The sequence below is a fragment of the Gossypium hirsutum genome, chromosome A01 (genome assembly GCF_007990345.1).
Source record: "Gossypium hirsutum isolate 1008001.06 chromosome A01, Gossypium_hirsutum_v2.1, whole genome shotgun sequence".
Taxonomy (NCBI): Eukaryota; Viridiplantae; Streptophyta; class Magnoliopsida; order Malvales; family Malvaceae; genus Gossypium; species Gossypium hirsutum.
The window spans coordinates 116,787,269-116,810,425 of NC_053424.1; the positions used below are offsets into that span (position 1 = coordinate 116,787,269).

Sequence of the window (23,157 nt, forward strand, 5' to 3'; positions counted from 1 at the left end):
TGCGCATATGCCAAAGTTCAGTAATATTATCATCTGACAAGGAAGAGGAAGCGACAGCTGCATCACTTGTAACAGTAGAACCCTGCAAAATATATAACTTGGCAGTCTTTCTCTGCCCTTTCATCACAATAAGATAACCTTTGGAAATCTTTAAAACCTCACTTTCAGCTGTGTATCTGTACCCTTTTAAATCAAGAGTACTTAACGAAATTAAATTTCTCTTCAATTTTGGAACATGTCGTATGTCACTAAGTGTTCTGACAACTCCACCAAACATCTTTACTTTAATTGTTCCAACACCTGCGATTTTACATGAAGTATTATTTCCCATCAAAACAACACCTTCGGACATTGTTTCGTAAGTTGTAAACCAATCCCGATTGGGACTCACGTGGAAGGTGTAGCTTGAATCAAGTATCCACTCCTCGCTCACTTTAAAATTTTTGACAGAAGCGGTTAGAAGTTCACTATCGCTGTAATCTTCTACAACATCAGCTTTACTGGAATTTTCTGGTTGTTTTCCCTTTTGATTCACAGCCTCCCTTTTAATCTTGTTCTGTAGCTTGTAGTGCTCAGATTTAATGTGCCCTTTCTTCTTGCAGAAGTTACAAGTTTTACCTCTATTCGAAAACTTCGATCTACCCTTAGATTTACCTCGAGGATTTCGTTCCTGTGTCCTTCCACGATTATCATCAGCGTTCTGGTCTTGTTTCCCATGAACAATGAGATCCTTTGCCTGAGAGTCGGGTTTAACCACAATATGCTTCATCTTATCATACGAGGTCAAAGAATCATAAACCTCATCAACTGTGAGAGACTCGCGGCTATATAAAATCGTGTCTCTAAAGGTTGAATAAGATGGGGGCTACGAACAAAATAGAATCAACCTTAAATCTTCCCTATCATACTGAACCTCCATGGCCTCCAAGTTTGAGAGAATTTCTTTAAACACTGTTAAATGTTCGTGTACAGATGCACTTTCCTCCAAGCGATGAGCATAAAGACGCTGCTTCATATGCAACTTGCTTGTTAGAGTTTTCGACATACATATTTGTTCTAGCCTCTTCCATAATGCAGCGACGGTCTTCTCCTTCATCATATCTTGCAAAATTTCGTTGGACAAATGCAGATGTAATTGCGTTAACGCCTTTTGATCCTTACGCTTCTTCTCTTCATCTGTTAATGTCAAAGACATTTTATCTATCCCTAGCAGGGCATCCTCCAGATCCATCTGCATAAGAACTGCTTGCATCTTAATCTGCCACAACGTAAATTTGGTGTTACGATCCAATAGCGGAATTTCATACTTTAAAGACGCCATTACTGTGACCGAGATGAACAACCTAGAAGCTCGGATACCAATTTGAGAAAATAAAATAAAATAAAGAATATATAAATTTTACGTGAAAACCCTTTCGGGAAAAAACCACAGGTAGAGGAGTAAAATAATCCACTATCGAATTCGAATAATTACAAGAGGAATATACTATGTCTATTTATAAGCTTGTAAAGCCATATTCTAATAGGAGTGTAGTAAGATTGAAACACCTTATTCTAATCAATATAAAATAGATGGAGTTTAATAAGGTTTAAAAAACCTTATTCTAAAATAAAATAAAATATGTGTAGTTCTATATGGATTTTACTTTTATTTTACTTTACCACTGTATTTTATTTAAATAATGATTCGGGTCACTTAATTCTAATATTTCCCCAACCTGTAAATAAAAGGATAATGTGTTTTAGCACACTCAAGCCCACGACCTTTTATATTGACAACAATATTCATACCAATCGAGCTAAAACATAATTCACGATTAAAAAAATAATTATAGTTGATTTAACTAAGTCACCTTAAGAGAAATATAAGCTTAAACTCTTAATCAAGCTGCACGTTCAACTATATAAACAATAGAGATTGGTGACCCTCCAAAACACAGAACTATTGAGATTATCACTTTCTCATTTATCCCTCAAAAAGTTTTCCTTCCTTTTACACAAGTTTTCTTTTCCATGGACGCCCAAAGCTTTCTCTTCTCAGTATTTTGTTTCTTATTCTATTTTCTCTCAGGTACTAAAAGAATAAATAAACCCCATTTTCTTTCTGCTTCATTTGGAAAGTGTGTTCAACCATTTTTTGTTTAATGTTAAATGATGGAATACTGTAGGTGAACCACAAGTTGTTGAAGGTACGAGGTTGTCCTGGACATCATCACCTTTTGGTTTCAAACCAAAGATGTTGTTTGCGTTTGGAGATTCTTATGCTGATACAGGGAACACTAAGATAGCAGCGACAAGATCTTGGCATTTCCCTTACGGAATTACATTTCCTGGAAAACCTTCTGGTCGTTTCTCTGATGGGTTTGTCTCCACTGATTTTGTTGGTAATATAAACTTGAAATACCTCTCTTTTTCTATCCCTTCTCTTCTCATCCTTTTCTGGTTTTATTCTTTTGTAAAATTATTTTAGTCTGAATTAAAATTTACAACAGTACTTTTCAATTTGATCCTTGAACTGGATAAGTTCTTCTATTAGTCTAGCTACGAGTGAGGGGCTCCTTTCCATTCCATTGTTTTTAATACAAAACCTCAAATTCCATGCAAAAGTTAGAACAAAAACAAATATCATTGTTACTGATTAACGAATTCAAGACTAAATTTGGTTTGGTTTCGACAAACAGCGGGGTACTTGGGAATGAAGACACCAATACCATACAGATGGAGGAAAGAACTAAGTGGTCGAGTGAAATATGGGTTGAACTTTGCTTACGGAGGAACAGGTGTTTTCGACACGTTGGTTGCGGAACCAAATATGACCACCCAAATCGATTTCCTACAACAACTAATCAATGATTCGGTCTATACTAAAAGGGTTTTGAGAACTTCAGTGGCATTTGTCAGTCTTGCAGGCAATGACTACAGCTATTACCTTGAAACCAATGGCTCTTTCACGGTAATAAAAACACATTTGCATTTTCTCTACTTACTTTTTTTTTATATACAATTTAATATATTCATTGTTATAAAAATAGACCTTAGGTATATATATTCATTTTGTTGCCAAATTATTTCAGCACTTAAAAAAATCTCTTAATAATTATTTCCTTAAGACATTTATTTTATTTGTTTCTCTACTCAAAAAATTCGGTGATAAAATTCAACAAACTGTTAGAAAAGTTGAAAATTTCATCTAAACCCAGTTTTTTATAATGAATTTTTTTTTCATTTTTAAACCTCGATTTCTATTCATTTCTCATCCCAATTTAAAAATCATGTATTACGGGAAAAAGTAGATAAACCATGAAATTCAAAAACTAAGAAAAAGTTGAGTAAAAAAAATAGTAAGAGGATTGCAAAGAAAAGTTATCTATCGGTCTAAAAAAAGTACATTAAAACCGAAGAAAAATCATGGAAAGAAAAGACAATAAAAAAAATTTGAATTTTTTTTTTGAATAAAAAGCAAGTTTCATTAAATCAATAGAACCAGATATCAAAAGATAAAAAGAAGACCAACTAATCCGAGCCAGCACGTTTACTTCATACATTCGATTCAAAGTCCCTTCTTCGAAATTTGAGATACACTCATGATATGTGTCTCGCAAAATGATTAGTTAAAAGATATTTTTTAACTGTTGGAGTAATTTAGATAATAAAATATCAAGTATTTCTATGATTATAAAACAGACAAGTGTTATAAAAGTTGTTGTCGCCATTTATGTTTGTCTTTAGTAAAAAGAAAACAATAGAGTCATGTGTTAGTTGTTTGTGTTGTCTCAATGTTACGTGTGATGTTTCAAGATAAATTCACATTCTCTTTTTGTTTTTATTTGAAGGCTTTCCCAGGCTTCATCCAAAGTGTAGTGGACCAACTTACTGTGAACATGAAACGCATCCATGACTTAGGAGTGAGGAAAATAGGTGTGATGTCACTGATACCATTAGGTTGTACCCCTCAAAACACCGCCGCATCCTCTTTTCAACGCTGCAATGAAACTGAGAACGACCTTGTTATGCTCCATAACAATTTATTGCTTCAAGCTGTCAACACTTTGAACCAACAAACCAATAGCACCTTGTTCTTTATCATTGATCTTCATAATGCCTTTTCAACAGTTTTCAATGGGACCGAAATTCATCAAGGTAAACCATTTATAAAACTCTTTACTTTTATCTTGTCAACTTGAATACGATATAGAACTTATTTAAAATTTTCATTAGATAAATAATTACGGCCACGTTGCATTGACAATGCAAATTTAACGTTCATTTTAAATATTCAAATATAACATTTTTATGTTGAGGATCAATTTAGGATTTAAATCAGGATGTCGATTAAAATTAGCCCTAAACTTTGACAACATTTTTTTTAAGGCATCAAATTTGAATTATCAATGCAATATTAATCACGTATTTTAAATACCCAATTTCAAATTCAAAATAGCATTCAATGACCATACTAATACAATGCTAATAATTAGAAGACTCAATTATAACATTTTGATGTTTAGGATCAATTTAAAATTTGGGTTATATTTTAGGGATGTCTAGTGAAATCAACCCTAAACTTTGACTTTTTTTTTTCTTGCAGGAAGTCCAACATTTGAGAACCCATTTGAGCCATGTTGTTTTGGAGTGACTGAAGGGTTTTTTTGTGGAAGTGTGGATGAAAATGGGGAAAAAAAGTACACACTTTGCTCAAACCCTAAAACCAAATTATTTTGGGATGGAAATCACCCTACATCTGAAGGATGGCGCGCTATTTATTCAACTCCTGCATTCCAGAACACTCTCAAGCAATTTATTGACTGACTTTGAGACTTTACAATGTTTATGATCTCCTTGTCCATTCAACTTTATGGAAGTTCTTCACCACTATTATACCCTTTTTGTTGGGTTCTTTAATGGAAAAATGGGCATTGTTTTGGGAGGTTAATTGAATCAACTTGGCCCAGACAACAACTCTAAATTGACAAATCAATTGCCTCAAAACCCCACTTTTCACTCCTAAACCCAAACCCATAATATTCCATGCTTAATGCATTCACAAGTACACTTACCTCCAATGAATATTACATGGTATTCCAACTATCTAGCTCAACAAGCCTTTTTCTCGTTAACTCCTTGCTTATAACCTTCTTTGCTACTGGTTTTCGTGGGATTGGTGTTAATAAAAATATATTTCAAGAATCAAATTTAAAAACAACAAGGTATGTAAGTGTGGAATACCCTAAACCCTAAACTAAACTAGCTAGTTGACAAGAAAGAGAACTTAATAGCTAAATTACTCTAATTAAACTAAATTATAGAACATTAAATTAAATCAAAACAAGAAATAAATATTTGGATATTAATGATGTAGTGATTAGGTAAATTTTCCATTAATAACTTACTAATTTATTTCAACTAACAACCCATTTAGGGTTCTTAAGGTACGTTTGGATGGGTGGTGAGATGCGATGCGGTGCGGTGCTTTAACTTACTTTTTATCTCATCCTACAGTATCGTTACAGTATCTAATCCCACACTCACTGTTATTTTTACACTAATCGCAGATAAACGCACTATCCATCCAAACTTACCCTTAATAAGAATGGATATTAAGGTATGGCATTTAAATTTGTGTATAACTTACTAATGTTTAAAAAATCGTTAGATGTATAATTTATAGACATCAACTAAACTGTCAACCATCACTCTCATTCATCACCACTACCCAAGACGATATATAACTGATAAATAGTGTTAATAATTGAACTAAATCTCTCAAGTCATAAAGATTTTGTCATAAAGGGATGGTGGTGGATAATAATTGTACAAGCATTGCTAATTTTTCAAACATTTCTATGAGGGTCAATGATGTTAATGAGGTGGGCTGTGGCCATTATGGTGGTGAAGGGTTTAGACGTAATGAGCCCATTTATTCATGTGACGTGAGCCGGTTGCAGGTTGTGGATAATATGGTTAATGCGTCAGCCCAAGTTGAGGGAGTTGCTAAGGAGCTGATGCGCCATTGGGGTTATGTTGGAACTCATGGAGTGTTGAGGACATTACTGAGATACGTCCTGGTTTTGCGTAAGTCAGGTTGCTCATACTTTGTTATGTTCTTTTGGAGGCGTTTTAATTTGTCCTTTCTCCTTTTGCAAGTTGGAGACTTCTAGCGATTTTCTTCCTATGATTTCCTTATCATATGGAAAGATTAGTTCATATGGAAAGTCAAATAAACACCAAACATAAACATAATTAAGAACAAATGATAAACTATAGAGAATAGTAGAGAAAAGTCATTCCAATCAGGTACAAGTCTCTTACTAGCAAATCCAAAAGTTGATTGAAAATTCAATGCAATCCAAGCAATCACTCTTGAAATAAAGAAAATATGAAAAGAAAAATTATTCTACTCAATTCCATAAATCATATCATCAAGGTGTCAGTGCAAATAATTTGCCATATAGCGATGGTTTATTTTTGTCGACTGTCAAATTTCGTTAGTATAAAAATGTTTATACCGGTAGTTACTTATCCATATATGGTGAGTTTATATCAACACATTATGTACTGTCACTATAGAACTACATATATATAGCGACAGTTTCATTTCTACCATTGGTATAAGATAAATTAAAAAAAATAGATTTATTTGTTTTAATCGTTGATTATTTTAAATTAAAATTATTTTTAATAAAATACCGGACTTTTTTTTATTTAACCCATCACAATTGAGGTTTTAAATTTTAACACTTGTAAAAGCCTGACTCATTTTATACTAAACACTCTGGCCAAAAAAAAATTATTAAACCCTAATACCCATTTTCTCTTTTTAAAATTTTATTTCTCGTAGTCAGCCTGGCTGTTTATCCCTTACCCTAATGAACTTACTTTCGGGACCATTTCAATTAGGTAAATTAGCAATGTCTTGCATTGATTACATTCTTTCATTCCAAATTGAGATCACTTATGTGAGCAAGTACGGTGTATGATGACATTCAATTTCTGGAGGGCTCATGGTGGTTTTGCCTTGTGAAATGCAAGCATTCTAGAAATAAAGTCAATGAAGCTGTTATTCACTAGACTCCACCTCCAATCAGGTGAGCGAAGTTCAACGTGACAGGTTTAGTTAAGGAGGACAATGATGGATGCGGTGGGGTGTTGAGAGATAAGGAAGGTATGGCTCGTTCATTATTTTTTTGGGTCGATTGATACGATTGGGTCTGAAACAACAGAGGTATATGTGTTATTAAAACTACCTTGGAAATGTATATTGGCATGTGAAAGTCCCTTTTATTATTGAATTTAGTTCAAGTGTTGTTTTGGCATGGTTGTTAAATAAGAATTCTAAACCGTGATCGTTCTAGAATCTTCTCATAGGTATTGATTGTTGTATTAATCAGCTGGCTAGTGTTAACTTCGCATTGGTTTATAGGCAAGGTAATAGTATGGCTGCAGCGTTGGCAATAGCAAGAGTGACAAAATAAGTGGTATTTAAAGCTTGGTGGTGATATATATATTTTTTCTCTATTAGTAGTTTACATAGGTGATGGTCGTTTTGTAATACATTGTTTATCCGGGTGTTTTATAATATATATATTTTTAAGAAAGAGGTGAATATTTATCAACATTTTTCTATTATTAATATATTCATATGGAGTACTAAGGAATCACGAGGGGTTGGTTCGAGGCGTGTTTTATAGGCAGTTTGCAGCATTGAATCTCGCTAAAGTCGAGCTGATGGTAGTGTCAATTGCCTTGCATTTATTTTGTTCTTCTCCTTGGACTGGGAAGACACATCTTATTATTGAAATTGATTCTTTAAACTTTGTTAAATGAATTTTACCTTAGAACTTTTGAAAGTTCTTTTTCGATATTTACGTGTTTCATAATAAAATAAAAGTTGTCAGTTTCATTCATACGCGAAAGGAGACTAATTGACTAACTGATGGATTCATCTCCACCTCGTACTTTTGGCCTAGGTCTCTACTTGTACTTTGCTTTGGACCTTTTAATATTATCTTTGATTGAGAAAAGAAAAATTGAATCCCATCATACATGTAAATATTCTTCTAGATTTAGACTCCCCTTTGGCCCACAACCCAACTACTTTAGTTTGATCAAATTTATTAATATAAATATCATGATAAATGTTTCAAAACCCTAGAGTTTATTAAGTCGGAAAGGTGCTAGGGATGTTCAGCATTTTTAGATTATCCGACATCACGGAGCTGAAAGCATAATAGTCCTAAAAGTGACCCAAAACTGTCTAGCAATGATGAAATATAATTTTTTCATTAAAGGGATACTTGATCCACTTGCATAATTCGAAATCCAGTACCTAATATCGACCATATCTTCAACCTCTACCAACATCTCTTCTTTTCCAATGCCTAAATCTGAACGCCTCAACATTTTCATTATCATTGAGATCTATTGCTATGTATTTACACCCCTTTCAGTCAGACTATAAAAATCTATACTTCATGCTAGATAGTTTTTAGTATTCTCGAGATCCTGCTTTTCATCTTGTTCAAGAAAATATCATTTTTTAAGATTTTGTTGAACATCGTATCTGGTTAAAATGTGACTCTATCAATCGAATTTATGTCCTAATTTAAATAAATTTGTCAAATATTTTAAAAAGACAATCCTTAATAAAAATGATCCCAGAAAACATATCTTTAAATTATCCTAACGATGATAATCACACATAATAACATAACTTTCAATATTATACCTAAAATATATTTAATGAAATACTTTCATCTTTTCTCTAAAACGATAATCAAATCTCGAATAACTTTTAATTTTGTCATCATAGATGCAACATATAAACTTATGCCAAACATTCGTCAATACAACGATCAAGCTCTAAAACATGTAAATTATGTCGGGTTTGCAATATGTTACACCATTCCTTCAAAAGAAAACAAGTATTTGCCAATATATTCATACACGTTGAAAATATGGTGCTCCTAATTTAAGAAATAAAATATTTGTGGAAATACATGATAATCAACAGCAGGGCAAATCAAAAAGAAGATAAGAGATTCCCAGATATGGTGTCCTTCATTCACGTGATTCTGCCATTTACCCATACTATTTGCATTTTTACAGAATCAGAATAATTGAAGAAAAATCAACAACAATAATGTCTGTTCTTTTATATATAGAGTACATATATCTCACTTCCTTTAATCTAAAGCATAATTTAGCTCCAAATTTACATATATTAAATTTCAAATTTATAAAATACCATTTTAAAAATATATATACATTTGTTTACAATATATACATGAATCTATACAATTCTTAAAAGTTGTCGTAATGCATTCTCATGGCCAGTGGGGAAGTTAGAAAAAATTTTTTAGGCAAAATTAAATTGTATATTTTTACGATAGTAAAAATATAATTTTACCATTTTAATAGTCTATATCTTTATGATTTTTAGAAGATTAAATCAAATTTTTATTATTTTTGAGGAGCCAATGTGCAATTTTATCATTATTAATTCAAAATTTTATAAATTATAAAGGACCTAAATAAAAAAAATTCATTTTAAGGGGGCCCTTCCAGCTCCTCTTAGCTTTGTCACTGCTCATGGCTTAATTTGGGATTTAGAATGCATGCTTAGGTCATAGCTGCGAATTGCAAAAAAAAAAATCGAATTTGATGGGTTTCAATTCGACTTGATCTGTTATGATAGGAATTTTTTAGAAAATTAAGTTCGGGGTGAACCAAATTAGGGGAAAATTAGTCGGGTTGGGATCGGGTTTAAAGTAAATTTTATCCACCTATCTTGAAATATTTACAAAAATAACCCTAATATATATATATATTAGGTTTTTACTTTCAATAAATAAATATATTAAGTTTTAAGTCTAAACTTTAAAAAAAAATCTTATTTGCTTCAAAATAAAAAACAATAAAATAATTAAATTAAATTCAAGTCGGGTCAAGTCGGAATTAGGTTTCCTTTTTAAATTTTGAGTTCAGATTTATAACGAATTTTTTCTTAAGAGTCAGAATCAAATCGAGATCGAGATGGATTGGTCAAGCTTCGAATTGAAGTCGAAGAGGACAAAAATCTGTTTTACCCCGCCTTGTTGCCATCCCACAACTAAGTTTGGTCTTAAAGTCATATTGGAGGGGTAGTTAAGATATTGAAGTATATGATTAGGTTCAATTTTATTTTAGGTAAATCTTAAGTTGTTCCAAATTGTAGGCTTGGTGCAGTTCCAATACAAAGAAACCTAAAGGGCCAATAGTGTGGCAAAAGAAATAGAAAGAAATGTAATTTTTTGTCGATTGTTTTCTATTATTGTGAGATCAAAGCAGCTTCAAGCCAAATTTATGTCATTTTGAGAATCTCTGATCTATGGATGCTGGTTGATCTGTTTTCTGATCATTTGAATGGATCTTCAGCCTTGCCAGGTGAGTTCGGCATTGTTGGAGAACTTGAATTTGGTGGTAAGTTTAGTTGTGTGATAGGACTGAAAACCATGTTCTAGGTGTATTGGCTGTTAAGATTAGAAGCAGAGGAAATGTTAAGGCGTTTTGATTTTTCTGGGATTGATTTTGTGATTGATGAAGGATGACAGTGGTGTGTCTTGGGTGGCCTTTGCTGCTAGCTATCGGTGGCTGTGGGTCATGGCTTGGTGAAGACATCATGGTGTTTGAATGATTTATTTTTAAGTCTATCGATTTGGAAATGCATGGCATTTTTGCTTCATTTTGTTTTTTATGTGAGGCCACACGTTTTAATGCTCTTCAAGGATGTTGTTTGATTTTGCTTTTATCTGCTTTGTTTTTTCATGGCTTTATGTGGTCTTTGATTCCTTTAATGTGTTTGGTGTTTACGGATGCTGGTTTTGGAGCTTTTCATGTATTTTTATTTAGAAAAAAATGGAAAAGAAACCAAAGATGGGCAGAGGTGATGGATGATGGTAGTAGCAGGGGATCTCTAGTAGCCCTCTGCCTTGTATCCTCAATGGTGACCACCCGACTGTCATGCCAATCATGTGTACATCTCACACAACCCACTTTTGGTCTCCTACAGGCCACTCACTCATGGCTACTCACTTTTATCCTCGTAAGGGAACCATTGAAGGATCACCAAAGTATAATAATTTTGTACTACATCAACAAGAAAAATGTCAGAGTAGGATCATATAGTACTACGTTTGACAATAACTGACATATAACGAACTTGCCACCTAACCAACAACTCAGGCACTACATGACAAAGGAACCTCTCCTATATATACCCCAACACACGAGATATATCAAAGATTCTTTTGTGGCTCCAAGTATTTTACCTAATAACCTAGACTCACATAGCCTTCTCTTCAAATCTCCATAACTCCCCTCTTTCTTCCGACTCTCAGCCTGTCACAAGTGGATTGGCCTCCTAACAATCATGATATCTTAATAATTAAAATAATACAAGTATGTAATTACAATGACTAAAATGATAAAAAAAATGTAAGGATAATGCCCATAGTGCAAGATTTTTATTTCTTCATCCAAAAATGAAAATTTATGAAAATTAGATGACCAATTGTATAATTTACCTTTAAATATTCATACTTCAATAACATGCCCTTGAACAGGTTAAATTGATAAAAATAATGATTAATTACCTCCAACATGCAAATAAAGACTTTGTCTAAGTTGAAACTTTGAAACATGCATCAAAAGAAAATCAAAGTTTGTTTTATGTATATAATTGGTAATCTTAATATCTGAGCTTTCATAGATTTTTTTAAATTAATGATTGTGGTCAAAAGATAGAAACGGAAAGATTGTAGTCATTTGATAAAGGTAGAAACAGAAAGATTGTAGCCATTTGATCAAGTCACAATAGAAATTAAGAAATTGTGTTGGTGACATGAAACATGTTTAACTAATTATTGAATATGTTGTTTTTCTCTGAAAATTAGATTCTCTCATTTAGTGTTGAAACCATTTGAATCGGTTAAAAGGTAAATTTAAACTTCTCAATATAAATCCTACGTGACATGATTAATGATAAATTGATATTTCTTTGTCTCCCTTTTTATTTTAACCTATTGTTTAAAAAGATCTCACTATAATAAAATATTTAAATAGATATCACTAATTAAGTAACTTTCTTTTAATACACAAAACTTAATTTCACCTATAATCTCTTTCCACCTCTAAATCGAAAAAAAAAAGTTTAAATACTTTTAAACTCATATCTTTCTATTTATTATAATGGAAACTAAATTAAGACTTGGGTTGAGTTTTTAAATGCAATTTTATTAATTTAGATAAGTGTAGGTAATGATGGATGTAAAAGATGTGAATTAAATTGTGGAAATGTGGATGCAGATAAGATGTTTGATAGGAAACATTATAAAGGTCAAAGGGCCTTATCACATTGACAATACCAGGTGAGCACTGAGCAGCTACTTAACACTCTCGTCATTCATTGCCTCATTCTAATGTCATGCCTCTCTTCTTCGGCAATACATCATAAAGGTCAATAGGACTCGATCATTCATTCATGTATAAAAAAAAATTAACAATAATAATAAATCTTTTTCTTAATTGTAATTTATAAAAAGAAATTTAAATAACTTTTCGTTATTAATTTTTCTAAGTTATAACTAATATAATACTTTTACTCTCCTAATAAAATTAAAAATATAATTATAATGGTGTGTAATTAAAAAAGAATATTGATTTTATATTTTTTTTAAATTCACATATATGTATATTTGTTGGACGATGTAACAATTTTTAATTTATGTCATCTGACAAGTGACAATTTTTTCAACTAAAAACTCTTTTTTTTTATCAACAAGACATGTCATGTGTTCATAAACTTTTTTATGGTTTGCATTCACTGTTACATTTTACGTCAAAGTACAGGCATAATTGGAGAGGAATTATTGTTTTAAAGAATTTACAAGTTGTCGAAACCATTTTTTAAAGAGATGTTCGAAAAATAGGAATTGATTTTTGAAAAACGAAAATGGGAGTCGCCACTAACTTTTTTAGGTGTGATTGGATCACCTTATAAAACTTTTGGTCTACGAAAATTAAGAAAACAGGTTCGGGAGTCGGTTACGTACGAGAAAGGATTAGCACCCTCGCAACGCCCAAAATTGGTACCAAATTGAATAGTTTTCTGTCTTAATGTCAAAATTTTGAAAGGATTTAAAAATAGGATCCCTTTTTTAAAATCGGAATTATTTAAGTTGAAAAATCAAGATTCTTTAGCTCCGAAAGAATACAAACATCACATCCAGCATGATAGGACAAGATATTCTTAAACTCTCGTAACTGAAATCATCTCGTGATTTACAAAATCTATTTAGAAGGATACTTTAGGCATTTAGACAAACGGGAAATCGCAACCCAGAATGTTAGGGCGCTATTTCCCGAATTCCTAAATACGAAAAATATTGCCTCATTTTAGAAAAACTTTTGGATAAAATATGACAATGAAATATATATTTTTTTTTAAATAATGATTTGAATAAAATTTTAAAAAAATAATTTACTAAGAGTAATACTAAAAAAATTTATTAAAAAATGAAAGAGTTTGATATGATACTAAAATTATTTTAAAAAAATTAAAATATATATATAAAAAAATCAGGGAAACATAGATTAAATCAAAATAAAAAGGGTTGAAAAACGAAGATGAACAAAGAATAAAATAAGAACAAACCATAGAAAATAAGAACGTAAGAGGTAGAGAAATTTGAGTGAAAGCTCTCAAAATTTTTTATTGTTTCCCAAAACTCCAGTGTGTTTACAATGAAGGGAGAGACCTCTATTTATAGTTGAACCTCCTCAAATCCAACGGTACAGATCAATTACATCAACGGTTAAGATTAAAAGGTATCTACAAACTAAATCTCTAAGATTACAAAATCATATCTTCTAATATTGCATATCATATCTAAGATTGCAATCATATCTAAGATTGTATCATATCTAAGATTGCATATCATATCTAAGATTGCATATAATTGAAGATTATATTTCCATATGAGTCAAGCTTGTGGATGGACCTTAAATCTTTTCAAATAATAGGCCATTCCGATCGGGCCAAATTATATTTGTAATTCTGGACTGAACTTGGACTTCGTTTTTTTTTGGGGTTTATTATTTTTGTTTTTGGACTTATTTCTGGGCCCGGGCAAAATTGAGTGTCTACAGCTGCCCCTCTTTGCTCATTGCTGTGTAACAGGAATAGAGCAAATATTATAAAATGACCAATTTTGCCTGGGCTCGCCGAGTCTTGAGTTCTTGATCCTTGATCTTCTTTAAATGGCCTCTTGACGACTTCAATCTTCTTCACTGCAACCAGGAAGGCGATATTTGCTATCTTTGATCTACTCCCCGTCTAATACAGAGACACCAAATCTGTTATCTTCGATCTGCTCCTCGCCTAATCTGCTTCTTCAATCTGCTCCTCGTCTAATACAGAGATGCCAAATCTGCTATGTCTTAAATCTGCTCATTGTCAACGCAAGGATGCCAAATCTGTCATCTTGGATCTACTTCGATGTGAAAACATCCGAAGGTTAGATCTGCTATGTCTTCGATCTGCTCCCCGTCTAATACAGAGATGCCAAATCATCTTGGATCTACTTCAATGAAGGTCCAATCTGTTATGTCTTCGATCTACTCCCCGTCTAATACAGAGATGCCAAATCATCTTGGATCTGCTTCAATGAAGGTCCAATCTGTTATGTCTTCGATCTACTCCCCGTCTAATACAGAGATGCCAAATCATCTTGGATCTGCTTCAATGAAGGTCAGATCTGCTATGTCTTCGATCTACTCTCCGTCGAATATGGAGATGCCAAATCTATTTCTTCGATTTGTTCTCTGACAGTACAAAGATGCCAAATCATCTTAGATCTGCTTCAGCGTAAACACGTGAAAGCCAAATCTGCTATGTCTTTGATATGCTCTTTGTCAACGCAAGGATGCCAAATCATCTTGGATCTACTTCGATGTGAAAACATCCGAAGGTTAGATCTGCTATGTCCTCGATCTGCTCTTCGTCGAATATGGAGATGGCAAATCTATTTTTTCGATTTGTTCTCTGACAATACAGAGATGTTAAATCATCTTGGATCTGCTTCAGCGTAAACACCTGAAGGTCAAATCTGCTATGCTTTAGCCTGTTACCCTACTGCTTAGGGGGTTAAGGCGCATCAATCTTTATTGTCCCTTGAAGGACATAACCTGTATAATGTGTATGAGTTCATGCCTAATGATTAGGATGCTATGATCGAAATGAGTCAAATGCTCCTAATTAAACCTGTTATAATGCAAAATGTTTATGAATATGACCCCTATTCCAGACGTCACCACTCATTCTTTCGTTGAAGTTTATCCTTATTTTTCTCGAAGTATCATTCCTACTCAGCCTGTGGGTTTGTACCATTCTTCAAATGCTATGACCCACCAAAAATGTCTGTAAGATGATCCTCTCTTAGGATCGAATAGTTTGATTTGTCCAATCATCATTTTAGACTAAAGAAAGAATTTCTTCGAGTTCTTTCAAACCTCAATTACGTGAATTCTTCGAACAATTGTTTTGTTTTAGTTTCTTGTGTTATCTAGAAATTTCCAGAGTAATGAGCAAAACTTCATTTGTGAAAATTATTTAGTTCATCTATCATTATTTTAATGCAACATACTTTAAGAATAATGGAAGATGAATTTAATCTTGAGAATAATTAGATTTGAATAAATTTGTCAAAAATACAAAGGAAATTAATCTGAAAGCCTATCTTTGAGAAGAAAAAGAATCTAAAGATAGTAAACAGGACAAAAATTAGATGCCCTAGATATCGCCGCTTGAGCGTTTATATGCCAGCTCCATGAAGACTTTCTTGAATTCAACATGTGTTTAAAAGATCCAAAGTATTTTGTTGATGCCCTGATATACAATGCACTTCACTCTTCGTTGAATCAGATATAGCAAGATTACCGTGTGCTCTTCAAAATTTGAGCTGCCCTTTCGAGTTTTCAACACAAAACCCCTTGGTCACAAGGCGCCCTTTGCGGGTTTTCACCCTGAATTATTCTCTCCTTTAGAAAAAGTATTTTTTGACTGAGTCTGAATTCACTGGATTGGGCAAACTCTTCCCATCCATTTCCGTTAATATCAATGCACCTTTAGAGAAGGCCTTCTTCACGACATACGGCCCTTCCCAATTTGGCATTCATTTTCCTCTAAAGTCCTTCTGAATATGGAGGATCTTTTTCAGCACAAGATCCCCTTCGTGGAATTCTTTTAGTCGCACTTTCTTTTCGTAAGCTCGCATCATTCGCTTCCGATACATCTGACCATGACGAATGGCCTTTAACCTCTTTTCCTCAATCAAGTTCAACTGATCATATCGAGATTGTATCCATTCAGCTTCATTCAACTTTATCTCTGACAAGACTTGAAGAGACGGTATTTCCACTTCAGTGGGTAACACTGCTTCTATCCCATAAACCAACGAGAAAGGAGTTGCCCCGGTAGAGGTTCTGACAGACGTTCGGTAAGCTAAGAGTGCAAATGGTAACTTCTCATGCTAGTCTCTGTAAGTTTCAGTCATTTTCCCCACTATCTTCTTGATGTTTTTGTTAGCAGCTTCCACTGCCCCATTCATCTTTGGGCGATACAGCAAAGAGTTATGATGCTTAATCCTGAACTGACTGAAACTTCTGCTATCGTTTTGTTGTTCAAGTTCAGTGCATTGTCTGATATGATCCTTTTAGGCATCCCACACCGACAAATAATCTCTTTCTTCAAGAAATGACTTACAGCTGACTTAGTAACATTCGCATAAGAAGTAGCCTCTACCCACTTCGTGAAGTAATCAATGACCACAAAAATAAAGCGATGCCCATTTGAAGCTTTTGGTGATATTGGCCCAATGACATCCATACCCCACATAGAAAAAGGCCATGGAGAAGTCATAACATGTAGAGGTGAATGTGGTACATGAATCTTGTCTCCATAAATCTGAAATTTATGGCATTTTTGGCGTAGTTGATACAATCCCCTTCCAAAGTAGACCAATAATATCCAAACCTCATGATTTGTCTAGCCATCGTAAAACCATTAGCGTGCGTCCTACAAACACCCTCGTGAGCTTCTTCCAAGATTAACTTAGCTTCCACGTTGTCAACACATCTCAACAGTACTTGGTCCTTTCTTCTTTTGTACAAGATGTCCCCATCCAAAACGTAGTCACAGGCTAATCTCTTTAAAGTTCGCTTATCATTTTTAGTTTCCTGTTCTGGGTATTTACGATCTCTCACATATCGCAATATATCCTGATACCAAGGGTTATCATCTTTTTCTTCTTCCTCAATGTTACAACAGTGAGCTGGAGCCTCGAACATACTCATCTGAATAGGTCTCATCTCCTCCTCTTTATTCACTTTAATCATTAAAGCCAAGGTTGCTAGAGCATCTGCCATCTGGTTTTCGTCTCGTGGGATATAATTAAAAGTGATGTCATCGAACTCCTCAAGTAACCCCAAAACTACCTTTTGATAATTGATCAATTTAGGATCCCTTATCTCCCATTCACCTTTAAGCTAGTAAATTATCAATGCGGAGTCTCCATAAACTTCCAAGGTTCTTATTTTCGCTCTATAGCCGCTCGGAGTCCCATGATGCACGCTTCATACTTGACCATATTGTTTGTGCAATTGAAATCCAACTTGTACGTGAATGGATAATAATCACCATTTGGGGATACTAAGACTGCCCCAATTCTATTTCCCACTACATTGGATGCCCCATCAAAGCTCAACTTCCAAGGATAATCCTCTGTAGCTGCTAAACACATCAACTCCTCATTTGGGAAATCAAAATTCAACGGCTCATAGTCTTCTAGAGCTCTACTAGCCAGAAATTCCGCTATCGCACTTCCTTTTATAGCCTTCTGGCTCACATAAACTATGTCAAACTCTAAAAGCAGAATTTGCCACCTCGCCATTCTTCCATTCAAAGCTGTTGACTCCATCATATACTTCAGAGGATCAAGTTTTGAAATAAGCCAAGTAGTATGATACAACATATATTGCCTTCGAGTCGTCCAGATTAAAGCACAGCATAATTTCTCAATTGGCAAATGTCTCATCTCACACTCTGTGAATTTCTTGCTGAGGTAGTATATCGCCTTCTCTTTTCTTCCCGACTCGTCATGTTGGCCAAGCACACATCCTATAGAATTGTTAAACACTGATAAGTACAGAATTAATGGTCTACCTGGATTAGGTGGAGATAACACTGAAGCATTTAACAAGTATTGTTTAACCTTATCGAAAGCACTCTGGCATTCCTCATCCCAAGTACCTTGGTTGTGTTTTCTAAGGAGGCAAAATATAGGGTCATATTTCTCAGTTAATTGTGAAATAAATCAAGCAATATAATTCAACCTTCCAAGAAAACCCCGAACTTCTTTCTGAGTACGTGGTGAAGGAAAATCTTGTATGGCTCTAACTTTGTCTGAATCAACTTCTATTCCCTTTTCACTAACCACAAAACCTAGTAACTTCCCTAACCTGGCTTCGAAAGTGCATTTTACCGGATTAAGTTTTAACTGAAACTTCCTTAATCTCAAAAATAGTTTCTTTAAAACCTCAATATGCTTCTCCTCTGTTCGAGATTTGGCAATCATATCATCAACATACACCTCAATTTTCTTGTGCATCATATCGTGAAATAAGGTCACCATAGCCCTTTGGTATGTTGCCCCTACATTCTTTAGCCCAAAGGGCATTACCTTGTAACAGAAAGTCCCCCACAAGGTTATGAAGGTGGTTTTGTCCATGTCTTCAGGATGCATCTTTATCTGATTGTACCCTGAAAAACCATCCATGAAGGAGAATAACAAATATCTTGCTGTGTTGTCTACCAAAGTGTCTATGTGAGGCAGAGGGAAATTATCTTTTGGGCTAGCTTTGTTCAGATCCCTGTAATCAACACACATTTGTACCTTCCCATCCTTCTTAGGAACTGGTACAATGTTAGCTACCCATTCAGAATACTTCACCTCTTGTAAGAATCCTGCATCGAACTATTTCTTGACTTCATCCTTTATTTTTAATACGATATCTGGTCTCATTCTTCACAACTTCTGTTGAACTGGTTTACAATCCTGTCTTATTGGAAGACAATACACCACAATATCAGTATTTAACCCTGGCATATCTTGATAGGACCATACGAGGATATCTTTGAACTCACGTAACAACTCAATCAGTCCTTGCCTTATATCATCAGCAATATGGGTGCCAATTGTCACCTCTTTCCCTTTCTCTAGGGCTACATTCTCTACTGCCTCTTTCTCATGTGGCATGTTTTGTTTCTCCTCCTGTTTCACCATCCTCAAAAGATTTAGTTAGAGACACATTACAATCCTGGACATCTTCAAAATCCTGTGATTCCTCTAAACACATGTCTTGCTCACGAGAGAAATCAGGATTTGTAATATCAATACTCATGTCATTGATATCTAGGGATCTGTGAAGTATAAAGAATATACAAAGAATGAATGAATTTAAGAATGATTATTTATTTGCTATGAATGAAAGTAGAAGAATTGCCAAAATTTAACGAAATATTGGTTGATAAAAATGAAACAATACTCGTTCAAATTGATAAAGTTATGCTTTATTAAAAAATAATAGATGATTGTAAGCCCATTTCACAAATAAAATCCTATTACTCCTAGGCTCTAGAGTAACAAGAATGTTTCGAGGATTACTCTGAAAAATTCCTAAAGACTACAGGAAGTTCCTCCGCAGTCCAATTGTTTAGAGAGCTTCCCGGTTTGTAAGGGCGAATGCCCTCAAGGTTTTCTTAATCAGTCCCTTCTTCATGTATGGCATTGATGGAATGATTTTCATTTCCAAACACCCCCATCTCCAGGTAAGCTATCCCTCTTGATACAAAAGTCTAGGATATGTAAGGGAGCGTCTTCTTTTCGCCCAGCCGCGACTCTCTTCTCTCTTTCTTTCCCTTTTTAACCTTAATTAGGGTCTTTTTATGGATTTAAATGCATGTGATGTGATGCAATGCAAATGCATGAATGCAAAAGAAAAGGAGATGTTGATCTTGAATTCAATTCCATTAGAATAACTTTTCTAGAAAACAAAATTCTTTACATGAAAATAGATTACATATGCGGTCTTGCCCTTCATAGTCCAAGTAAACGCTGATCTTTTCTTCATGGTCGAATCCTGTAAATTCTCCAAAAGATACCTTTGCTAGCTCCTTGCTGCTTAATCTAAGCCTCGATCTCTTGCTCGCTTATCTCCATGATACTCATCAAAAAGTGCCGGCTCTTGGATAATCTTCGTTGGAAATTAAATCAAGTCATGTATTCCTTCATGGACTTCCGGCTTTCCCTCGTCATGCCTTTTTTTGCTTGAATCTCTGGCAATTACATCATGTATTCCTCCATGGACTACCAGCTTTCTCTCGTCGTGTTTACTTGGACTATATTCAGACTACCGCACTATAATCCACTTTATCAAGAAATTTCTTTCCTTATGACAAACTATTCTATTTAGGAATCGAATTTCGAATCAACACCTTCTTTTCTTTGATGTAATGTAATGCAAATGCATGAATGTAAAAAGGTTTTGATCTCGATTCAGTTTTATTTTAGAAAACGTTATTTAAGGAACAAAAGTCTTTTCATAAAACGGATTACAAATACGCTTTCGCTCGTAGGCCTAGAGTCTTAACCCTATCTAATAAAAAAGCTAACTCTCGACCTCTATCTGAACTGCCCCGCTTTATATTACTTTAGGACGAGTAACGGTGCGTAGCCAACGACTCCCCAAATCCCAGGAAGAGGTACCCAATCAAAACTGCCGTAGCGATAAAGGACTTCATTAGGAGTCATCCAATGTGCTTTCCACAAAACCTCCTCTTTTCGAAGATTCTCAAGAATATCCATCCACCTTTCTTCTATAATATCGTCTCTCCTTGGTGTAGTTGTTGCTTCCTTTAAGGGGGAATAACCCTCAAAGAACACTCGGCAAAGAACCTTCTCAAGCTTCCAAAAGTGACTATGGAACCATACTAACAACAACTGTGCGCATCCAATGAATCTACTTCACTGGCTCTCCGACATGTACTTCAAGGATCTAAACATCTCAGCTAGGATTGCTAGTACCGATGTGTTCTATTTACCAATACGATCAAACAAATCTGCGACTGCCTCATCTATGTGCCCTATCGCCTTCGGGAAAATCACCAAGCCGTAAATACTTAAGGCCAAAAAGTTGACCTTCTTCGTCACATCTGGGTGTGTCAATATCAGATCCCTCAAAATGGCCCACGGAATGCACTTACTATCGCCCTTTTGCTGCACTCGAGCTACAGCCCACTACTCACTCATCCATGTGATCATCACTAATTTCCTCACAAAAATTAGAAGACTAGCAGGCCTAACATAAGCTTTGTTACCTTGAATTCTCGGACAACGAAGCAAGGTTGTATACTCCTCCAAAATAGGTACTACATCTACCTCTCCAAATGTAAAGCAACTATAAGCAGGGTTCCAGAACTGTACCATAGCTCGAAACAGATGCTTATCTACCTTAATGTCTAGCAAATAAGAAAGATCTCCATAAGTCTGAAAGAAAAGCTGTCTAGCCTCGTCATCCCATTGGGCCCAAATGTCTTTCATCTCCCGAAAATATTCTCGGTCGAACTGATACGAGTAAAGTCCCACAACTCTGATGTATATCCCTTGGTGACACTATCTCCTTTCTCTAACAGGGTTTTCTCTGACCACGCACAAATGGAAGAGTTGTCCTCCACTTTAAGATATTTGTTCCTTATTACAGAACTTCCTAACTCAGAAATCAAACCTTGAATCGACACCTTTTAATGATGAATGATATGCGATGATGACAAAATAAAAAAACAAGCCAGTATCATATAAAAAGATGTAATAAACAAGCACTTATAAAGGTAGATACTAAAGGTCATCACCATACTACCTAGAGCAAGCACTTAAAGTTTACTATATGAGTTTTAGCTCTAAAGCCAGGGTACTTGAACCAGTAGATTCCTTGGTCTTCACCCATTATAGGCTCATATAGACCAAGTTCAATTCAGGAGGACACATTTCCCTATGGCCATACGGAGATGAAAATCTCACGAAGACATAGGTACAGTATCCCGGAAGCAATCCACTAGCTCATACGAAGGTGAAAACCTTACGAAAGCGTAGCTTCTCACTCCCACTTAAGGGTGTGACCACAACGGTCATGCAAATGCAATGTACAGCATAAGGTAACAAACATATGCAGCAAACACATGTAAAAATGATCTAATTTTAAATTTGCCAAAATTCCGACATTAAGACAGAAAATACTCAATTTCTTGGCTTGACTCTCTTAAGTCCCCAACGGAGTCGCCAAGCTGTCAAAACCATTTTTTAAAGGGATGTTTGAAAAATGGGGATCGACTTTTGAAAAACGAAAATGGGAGTCGCCACCAACCTTTTTAGGTGTGATTGGATCACCTTATAAAACGTTTTGGTCTACGAAAATTAAGAAAACAGGTTCGGGAGTCAGTTACGTACGAGGAAGGATTAGCACCCTCGCAACGCCCAAAATTGGTACCAAATTGAATAGTTTTCTGTTTTAATGTCAAAAATTTGAAAGGATTTAAAAATAGGATCCCTTTTTTAAAACCGGAATTATTTAAGTTGAAAAATCGAGATTCTTTAGCTCCGAAAGAATACAAACATCACATCCAACATGATAGGACAGGATATTCTTAAACTCTCGTAACATAAATCATCTGATGATTTACAAAATCTATTTAGAAGGATACTTTAGGCATTTAGACAAACAGGAAATCGCAACCCAGCATGTTAGTGCGCTATTTCCCGAATTCCTAAATACGAAAAACATTGCCTCATTTTAGAAAAACTTTTGGATAAAATATGACAATGAAATATATATTTTTTTAAAATAATGATTTGAATAAAATTTAAAAAAAATAATTTACTAAGAGTAATACTAAAAAAAATATTAAAAAATGAAAGAGTTTGATATGATACTAAAATTATTTTAAAAAAATTAAAATATATATATATAAAATCAGGGAAACATGGATTAAATCAAAATAAAAAGGGTTGA

General features: G+C 34.3%; 1 protein-coding gene across 1 annotated transcript; it reads left to right on the forward strand.

Moving 5' to 3' along the window:
- The first annotated feature begins 1,892 nt into the window (after positions 1-1,892).
- Positions 1,893-4,933, forward strand: LOC107925571 (GDSL esterase/lipase At5g03610). Its single transcript, XM_016856288.2, has 5 exons — positions 1,893-2,071; positions 2,169-2,384; positions 2,682-2,953; positions 3,834-4,140; positions 4,589-4,933. Exons 1-5 carry the CDS (start codon positions 2,014-2,016, stop codon positions 4,807-4,809), a joined length of 1,074 nt encoding a protein of 357 aa, XP_016711777.1. The 5' UTR covers positions 1,893-2,013; the 3' UTR covers positions 4,810-4,933.
- Positions 4,934-23,157: the final 18,224 nt, after the last annotated feature.

What these genes read in the sequence shown, in the direction of transcription:
- LOC107925571 (XM_016856288.2), top strand. Translation starts at nt 2,014, where the DNA reads ATGGACGCCCAAAGCTTTCTCTTCTCAGTATTTTGTTTCTTATTCTAT. An exon ending in AAACCAATGGCTCTTTCACG is followed by an intron (nt 2,954 to 3,833) that starts GTAATAAAAACA and finishes TTTTATTTGAAG; the next exon opens with GCTTTCCCAGGCTTCATCCA. An exon ending in TGGGACCGAAATTCATCAAG is followed by an intron (nt 4,141 to 4,588) that starts GTAAACCATTTA and finishes TTTTTCTTGCAG; the next exon opens with GAAGTCCAACATTTGAGAAC.